The 8926-nt window shown below is 34.2% G+C and overlaps 1 protein-coding gene across 4 annotated transcripts; it reads left to right on the top strand.

Moving 5' to 3' along the window:
* Nucleotides 1-2089: 2089 nt before the first annotated feature.
* LOC100639251 (G-protein coupled receptor 98-like) lies at nucleotides 2090-6309 on the top strand. Of its 4 annotated transcripts, none has more exons than XM_003390392.2 (16): nucleotides 2090-2381; nucleotides 2443-2544; nucleotides 2984-3148; nucleotides 3205-3363; nucleotides 3413-3610; nucleotides 3661-3810; nucleotides 3869-4069; nucleotides 4114-4272; nucleotides 4320-4520; nucleotides 4571-4729; nucleotides 4864-5067; nucleotides 5131-5277; nucleotides 5333-5533; nucleotides 5583-5685; nucleotides 5916-6032; nucleotides 6076-6309. In XM_003390392.2, exons 3-16 carry the CDS (start codon nucleotides 3088-3090, stop codon nucleotides 6110-6112), a joined length of 2097 nt encoding a protein of 698 aa, XP_003390440.1. In that variant the 5' UTR covers nucleotides 2090-2381; nucleotides 2443-2544; nucleotides 2984-3087; the 3' UTR covers nucleotides 6113-6309. The 4 variants fall into 4 exon arrangements, with proteins under 4 accessions (XP_003390440.1, XP_019859304.1, XP_019859303.1 ...); XM_020003745.1 differs by having other exon boundaries at nucleotides 5913-6032; nucleotides 6079-6309; XM_020003744.1 differs by having other exon boundaries at nucleotides 5913-6032.
* The last annotated feature ends 2617 nt before the right edge of the window (nucleotides 6310-8926 follow it).

The following is an 8926-nucleotide window of genomic DNA, read 5'->3' as shown; positions in this document are numbered from 1 at the left end:
TACACTCTTCTTTCAAATTTATAATGCTCACAACTGGAAAATTATTTGTCAGAATCAGCTCAACATCAAAATGCATCAGGAAATACTCACTTTTTGTTCTGACCTCGACTAGTCACATGACCAGAAAACTCAGTTACAAGTTTCATGAATTAGCATGCAACCAAAAAATTAAAGACCCATTAAATATTCAATTGTCAGTGCGTTTAACACCACCATAAATCTGCAATAATTATTCCCGCTAAAAATTGAGTTCAATCCGTGAAAGTTTAGCTCCACAAAATTAAAGCACAATATGGAATGTTATTTATTAAAGTTACATGTGTTATATTAGAACCCTGTATAATTCTTTAGTAAAAACCCTGTATCTAACACTATAAAAACGTCTTACATGAAATTTGAGATGATTGATGAGGAAAAACTGATTTGTTGATGTGAGGGGGAAGGAGGAGGGAGGGTGGAGATGAATCGCTACTGTTTGATACAATGGTAGTCTCGGGTTGAGGGAGTGCAGTCAAGTGAGCAGGATGAGTGTATCCTTTGTCTAGTGACTAAGGGATTAAAAAAAATATAAGAATATAACTGGGAAAATAATAACTACATTAGTGATACTAGCGTTGTATAAAATATTGTAGCATGGAATACATACAATGTGTAGATGTCAAATTGTCCACATGATTAGGATTGATCAGACCAATTATTGCTTGTCCAAATTGACTACACGTATACGGTAAATCTTATATTTTTAATTGGCTACGCTACGTTATTTAGCTACCTACCAGTTCTTGGTTAGTCCCTGATAGCCATCTCTCAATGTGCTCTCTCCCTCTCCCGGCAGCCATGGCTCTCAAACAAGTATGGAGAGATTGGAGACTGAGTGTGTTAAATTGTTAATTAATTTGTAACTGGGCGTGGCTTAAGGGTGATTAATTAATTGAGTCAAAGCGTGGGCGGGATACAGCTACAGAGAGGCGTATTTAGGGGGGGGGGACTGAGGGGGCTTGAGCGCCCCCCCTCAAGGCTGGGCTCAGAAAAAATTACTGAAGTCCTGGACTCTTGCATCACTACCAAGCCTCTTAACAAAGTTATCTAGCCCCCTTATCATGATTTCAGCAGTTTCCAGTGCTTTAAGGAGCAATCAGAAGTACCAGTAACATAGCAGTATGCTTGAAATGATCTTGGCCCCACCCGTAATTTACGAAAATGCAGGAAAAGGCCGTTTTACCATAGATACTATATACCCCTGGATACGAAACTCCTCTATGCACACATATAAAATCCCATAAGGAAACGTCATAAACGTCACATCCGGCTGTCCTCACCCTTGTTTCGCTGCATTCATGGCTGCCAGGGTAAGTAAAACAATCACAGTAGCCTATTCGTTTGTTAAAGTAGCTGAATGATCCCTCAGAAGACTTTGCAAAGCCTTTATATATTGAAATAATGCTCATAAACGATAGTTTGAGTGCATATTATAGTTCTACAATGGATGTCATAGCCTACTTGTTGTGTACATTTCACTCAAGCCACTTTTTTAGCTTAACTCTGTTGAATTAGGCCAATTAACATTTTTTATTGTACTGATAGGTTATTGTTTACTAGTTGTAGTGGGGCTATTATTTAGAGTTTGTGTTAAGTAAAAGAGCTGTTATTTCCTAAATCTTGGTTTTTCAAGCCCCACCTTTCTAGCCAATTTTTCTTTGTAATACTTGACTTAATTGGAACTTTTTCTATATGGTTTTGTAGCTTGAGAATAGGTAGTTGTAGTGGGCCTATTCTCAAAAGGAGTGTATTTTTAGTTTTGGTGCAATTGTGTTGTCAAATTCATCATTTTTAGGTGACAAGAGATGAGAAAGTCATGCATTGGTAGACTGCATATACTAAAAGAAAAGGAAAGTTTCAGCAATTATAATGCATGATAAATGTCAAGTTTTATTGTATTATTGTACATAAAATCACACTTTTATTAGCAATAATAATAATACTTTTTATCATTGTTTTATTTTTATTCTGAATGAAAACGTAATATGACGTATTTCCGGTGAAACAAGCCTCAGAACATCCGGTCGGGCCGTGTTTCATATCCAGGGGTATATAGTATCTATGGTTTTACCGCCGTAAAAGTGGGTGTAGCCAAAATCGCGGTGCGCTTCGCGCCCCCCTTTCTCTAATTTCTGGATACGCCCCTGTGCATAGACATATAAAGGTACATATAAAGCATGCATAATTGCTCACACATATACACACACATGTACATGTCACATATACACATGATGTATGTGTTAGTACACACATACACATATTAAAACACATGCACACAAGTGTACCTAGGCTATCTGCAGACTATAAAACTGTCAGTTATTATTAACCGGATATCAAATCAAGTAATATGTCATACATAAATTAATTATTATCATTAGATTAATCTACCTGACAATATGTCAGGAAAGACTATCATTCTCTCTTAGTTATTAGCACGAGGGCTACCATCATCAGAGCTGCTAACACCATCAAGTAAAGGAACCGTATAATATTCTCATCATTACAGTGAGTGAGCACCAGAACAGCAACAGCAGTCAAAATGTTTTACAAAATTGAAATTGTCTTCCTATTATTAGTTTAATTGTTTACAGTTTGTAGCTAAGTTCATTTATGCTAAATTGCTAGTTTATCAATCATTACGTAAGGCAATGTTTACTATTGGCACTCCTTTATCTATCCTTAGTCACAGTGGGGAAATTTTTATTCTGAGTGCAATTGATATGCATTTTATGTATTGTAAATGACTATTGAAATAATTATTATAATTTTCTTGCATTAAAATACAATGTAAAGCAGCTGTTTACAACAAAGGGTCATGTCTATTAAGCTTTTAAATGATAGATTATTCATTGGTACAGTGATTTAATATCATTTCTAAGTCTTCAGTTCATTACTTAGATCATGTACTCCTGATTTGATAAATTATTTCCTTTTTAATGTGTAGTAAAGTAAACACTGCAAGAGTCCAAGTATAAAGGTTGAGTGTAAAATATCAATAATAACAGGATTAACAGCAACACTGAGAGGGAAGGAGAAGAACAAGATAAAATGGAAAAGATGTTGTATCATATAATGATTATACTGTTACTGAGTATCTTTTGTATTGATGGTAAGTGCATTGACTATAATAGTAATGGATGGATTGATACAATTCCTTTTCAATAGCTGCTACTGTAAGGTTTGATCCTGATACTTACCATGTGACTGAAGAAGATACCAATATAAATGTTACCATCTCATTAGTGATATCTGAGCCTCGTAGTGCAGACTCAACTGTTAGAATATCCAGTGTGACAACTGCTGGAGCAACTAATCAAGCTACTGGTAACTTAATGAAATGTTTTGTAAATCATAATTTCATTGTCTATTATAGCTGGAGTTGATTACATGTCATTCAGTGATACAGTCATTATACCTGCTGGTGCTATAAGTTATAATTATACTATCACCATCTTCTCTAATCCTGAGGCTGAATTATCTGAAGTATTCAGTGCATCTTTAACCTTTGTTAGTGGAAGCCAGCTGACATTTAATGGATCTAATGCTCTCATAAACATTAATGATACTGATGGTTAGTTTCATAATCTCATCAGATTAAATCAGTCTTTACTAATTTTCTAGTTCCTACGGTGATGTTTGATCCTGTTACTTACAATATAACTGAGGGAAGTCCCTTCAGGATCTCATTCGTGACATCACAACGACTTCTTGGACCATCTATGGTTAGACTGTATGATATACCAACTGCTGGAGCAATTAATCAAGCTACTGGTCAGTATCTATTTGAATTATTTGTAATATCATTGAAGTTCCCATTGATTTATAAAAGCTGGAGTTGATTACGCATCTTTTAATGGAACATTCACTCTATATCCTGGTTCTACAAGATTTTATGATTTATATAGATCAACCTACAGTTATGGAGAGGCAGAATTTACTGAACAATTCAGTGCAACATTAGAATTTGTTGGTGGATGGCCATTGACATTTTCTGGATCTAATGCTACCATTAATATTATTGACAATGATAGTTAGTCCTCCCCCTCTCTTTGTATTATGTTTCATTATTTTTAGTTGCTACTGTAAGGTTTAGCCCTGTTAGTTACAGTGTAACTGAGGGAGATACTAACATAACTCTTAATATCTCATTGGTGACATCACAACCTCTTTTAGAACCATCTACTGTTAGACTATATTCTATACCAACTGCTGGAGCAACTAATCAAGCTACACGTGAGTACTCGAATGTGACTTATCTTTCCATTGCTATAATACCATAGCTGATCTTGATTACATGTCATTCAATGATACAATATCTCTACCTGCTGGTGCTACAAGATATGATCATACCATTCTTATCATTCTTAATCTTGAGGCTGAATCATATAGTGAAGTATTCAGTGCCACTTTGGAGTTTGTTAGTGGATGGCCATTGGCATTTACTGGGTCTAATGCTACCATTACTATTTATGATGCTAACGGTAACTTCCAATTCTTACACAATTTTAGAAATAATTATTATTATTTTTAGTTCGTACCATTAGATTCTCCTCTGACTACATTTCTGTTTCTTCTCACGAGACCTCTAATGTCACTCTTACTCTAAGAGGTGTTACATCAGGACCTCTATTAGGAGACACTATCATTAGACTAACTGATGTACCTCTTAATGCTGCCAATCCTGCTACTAGTAAGGACATTGTAATAGTTAATAGGAATTGTACCTATTGCTTCTAGCTGTATTTACTCCTCACTCTCTCTCTCTCTCTCTCTTTCGTTCTCTCCTGTAATCTTAATCTTTTATTCTTATTCCATTCTTCCTAGGGAACATTGACTACATTGGCTTTAATGAGGAGATTATTCTACCTGTTGGGTCTATGGGTTTCTCCTATAATGTCACAATATTATTATCTCCAGGATCTGAGCTTACAGAATACTTTTATGTTAATATGTCATATGTGAGTGGAGCACCATTAAGTATACCGGTAATTGGATCAATTGCTACCATCATCATTTATGATACTAGTGGTAAGACATTATGTGAAAACTGTGTATAGCGTTAGTATATACACTGTATCATTATGCTTATAGTTCAAATATTGACATTCAGTTCATCTGAGTACATAGCATCAGAGAATGATGGAAGTGTTACTGTTACTGTGACAGCATCAGTGCTTAGTGTTACTGATACTGTCATTAGATTAACTGACTTACCTACCAGTGGTGGAGCCAGGAAAGGTTTGCTTAAGTTTGTTGTAATCTAGTATTATTAATTTTTTAAATTTTATCATAGTTACCGATTACATATCATTTTCTGATACATTAACAATACCTAGCGGACAGTCATCAGTTTCATATTCAATATCACTAGTGGATGATACTGTACCAGAATCAACTGAATCCTTTGATGTTAAAATGGAAATAGTATCAGGAAATAGAGTTTCTTTTTATTCATATGGTGATAGAGCAATTGTGACTATTATTGATGATGACAGTAAGTTATTGAATTGGTTTTATATTATCTCAATTCTTATCCGGTACAGGATCTACTAATGCTGCACTAGTGATGTCTGGTTTGAGTATATCCTTTAATATTATATTACTAATAATATTGATGACAATATTAATTGCTATCATTCTTTATTGGTAAGTATAACATACAGTATATTTGTAGATCAGGAAATTAGTGTGGTAGAACATTATTGTGTTTTAAAATTGTGCTGTGATTTAATTTTTACTAAATAAGACTGTGACATGTATTATTAAATGTGGCATGTAATCATATGGGTGATCTAATTTTTGCAAAATTCTAATTCAGTAAAATTTAAATCACAGAAAAAACTTCCAGATAGACAATATATTGTTCTTATTAGTAGGAGAAGGAAACTTAATAATTCAATGACTGTTGACAAGCCACCAGTTGTCACTACTGAGGCCAGTAATATGGTGTATGAGAGGAATGTGAGCTATCAACTGCATAAAATAACTAATGAGTAAGCATAATTAACAATAACAATTGTTATTATTTCTAAATAGTAGGACTGATGATGAGTATGAAGATGTTCTTCATTAATAAAGTCATTACTGTATAATTTATTATGTTATTTTAATGATCGGACAATATTAGTCAATAGTTACTTGACCTTTTACTTTATATAATTAACTTCCTTTTACTGTACAAAAACAATAAAATAACATTCTTCATTTCTGCTGTGTAGGTTATAGCATTAGTTTTACTAGCATATAAGGCAAAATAAACATTTAAACTAACACTGTAATACACACTTTGATCTGAAAAAATAGTTTGAAGCACAAGCAGTAAAAATATTATAGTAACAGTCAGTTAGTCTGAATTATTATTAATAGAAGCACTACAAAAAAGATTTGTTGCAACTAAATACATATTTAAATATAGATTAACCTTATACTTCAATAATAATAATAATAATAATAATAATAATGTTGGAATTGCAATAACTAAGCTTTTTAAAATTTTGATTGAACCAACTAATTGATTGACTTTGCAATTATTTGAACTATCTTTAGTGGTGACAATTAAATTTATTAGTATTAGCAAGAGTGGGGGATGGTGTAGGACCTATACTGCTACTGAGGGAGTGTCTGCAAGTTTTTATGCATGGTTATATTGAGTGAGGGGCTTAAGAGAAAGAGGTATGATAGCTGAACTGATGCTTAGTAATGATTAATGCTGTGCCAGTGTATTATAGATTGTAATTCCTATTAAGTTTCACATCTGATTCATTATAATTTCATCCCCCATCCCAGCGAGATGCCATTACACAATGATCTTAACACATTATCTTCATTAGGACTTACCAGTAATTCTTTTTCATCAAAGTTATTTCTTATTGACGCATCGACTTTAAATCATAATGTATATGCATCTTCACCCTCTCCTCTTTTCAATCAACTTCAGTCTCAAATTACTTGTATCTTCGCCAACCCATCTACAACACTATCTTGACAGTGACTTTGATTTGAACAGGCACACACACACCATGGCATTTTGTCAAAATGGCTAGGAGACAATTTTATTACATTTCCTGATACATTATACATGTATGTTGTGTAGAAAGCTTGAACTGACTTCAATCACAATTTGATATTTTACAAACTTTTACACAACTTGTGGCAAAATTTTGCCAAAAATGAAAAGGAGAGAATTATTTATTTTTATTGCATTTTCTGATGCATATACATGTACTTATGCTGTGTACTAGTCTCGACTAGCTGTGTACAAAATTTGAGGCAATTTAGGATTCATACTATTAAGACTACATAAGTGTATGTACTCTTATTATTATGCAGTTGATTCTTGATTTATGGGCAGTATTTTATAGTTAATTATCATGGGTCAAACTATGTAGTCTAGCACAGGTGGTTAAACTGGGGCTCAAATTTGAGCAATTACTCTACTTTCTGTACGAGTTATCAAAGCTATAAAAAGTTAGAGCTACTTCTTAAACCACAATAGATGTAGTAAAAGGAGATGAACGCATTGCTATGTGTATTTTTACAACAAAAGTTAGCATGTCAAAATTTAAAGCAAGAAATAGAAATGCAAATGGACTATAGTTTGATGTAGATCTAATAGCAAAAGACAAATGAAAAATTTATTAATTTATTTTTATCAGCATTCAGGTAAATTAGCCATATCAATGTCAAATATGAGACTTTCTCTCCTTCTTATGAGATTAGCAGGTGATCCTGGAGGGCTACCATCATCAGAGTAGCCAACACCATCAAGTAAAGGAACTGTATCAGATGTTTTAATTTGTTTCTTGCACTTCATCCACAATAGGGGCTTCTTTATCATGACTATTCCCATCATTACAGTGAGGACTAGAGCAGCAACAGCAATTGAAATGTTTGATAGAATAAAGATTGTCTTCTTATTGTTAGTTGAAAGGCTACCAAGAGATATCAACCCTATATTGACAATGAATCCAATCTCGAGTGCATTGAGGTATTTCTTAGTGTACATTCCATTAGTGGTAACTGCTAGTGAGAGCAACAACAACACTGCTACTATCAGTACAATGCTGTTAGCTCTATCAATGCTAGAAGTAAACCAGAAAGTGCTTGTAAGGAGGAGCCGTGTCAAAAGCAGCAACCCAGTCCAGTAACGATATTTATCTTTGTAGGGCCCACAATATGCATCAATGAATGGCTTAAGTCGAAATAATGGATCCCTCTTCCCATGACAGCAATTTTTGTAGCTATATTGCTGAAGCCATTGCATGGATGTGAGGAATGAAGTATAGAGCAAGGCTGCTAGCAACAATAGAGCTGAGAAAATGATGATAGGGAAACGCTTCATGCTGAAGTAGCTGATGGTTGCATCAAGGCTCCAGACAGACCACTTGGTCACAACCTGCAACTCATTGTCATGGCAAGACAATGTCTCATACATAAACACATCTTTTATAGCAGATAGTATCTTACTGTATGATATTAGCAAAAGGGTTGCAAGTACTGGTACTGCATTTCGTCCAAAGAGACGGGACAACCTGATTGAATGACGAGAACTGATGATCATTCCAATTGATAAAATCCAGAGATAGAAAGGAAATGCAAATTGGAGCCATGTTTGCCAATAAGCATCTAGTCCATTATAAAAACACAAGTCAATTCCAAGATCTAAATTGAGCCAAGCAATGAATTGTTTTAGTACTGGATTGCCATTTAAAGGGAAGAAAACTGATTCGTTCATTTTAACGGTATTAATGTACAGTAGGAGCCCATTGATCCTACCTGATGCAACAGTGAGATCAAAGAATATGAGTGCTCCAATAAAAAGTATACCCAAAATTAAAAATACCGGCAGAGACAATAATAAGTACATGTTAGTGCAATGCTGGCATGC

This window comes from Amphimedon queenslandica, unplaced genomic scaffold (genome assembly GCF_000090795.2).
Source record: "Amphimedon queenslandica unplaced genomic scaffold, v1.1 AMPQUscaffold_12551, whole genome shotgun sequence".
NCBI classification, from domain to species: domain Eukaryota; kingdom Metazoa; phylum Porifera; class Demospongiae; order Haplosclerida; family Niphatidae; genus Amphimedon; species Amphimedon queenslandica.
This window is presented reverse-complemented; position numbering and strand designations above follow the sequence as displayed.

Excerpts from the sequence above, each read along its gene's own strand:
- LOC100639251 (XM_020003744.1), top strand. The coding sequence starts at position 3,088 with ATGGAAAAGATGTTGTATCATATAATGATTATACTGTTACTGAGTATC. Across the intron at positions 3,364-3,412 it reads AGCAACTAATCAAGCTACTG|CTGGAGTTGATTACATGTCA; the intron begins GTAACTTAATGA and ends TGTCTATTATAG. Across the intron at positions 3,611-3,660 it reads AAACATTAATGATACTGATG|TTCCTACGGTGATGTTTGAT; the intron begins GTTAGTTTCATA and ends CTAATTTTCTAG.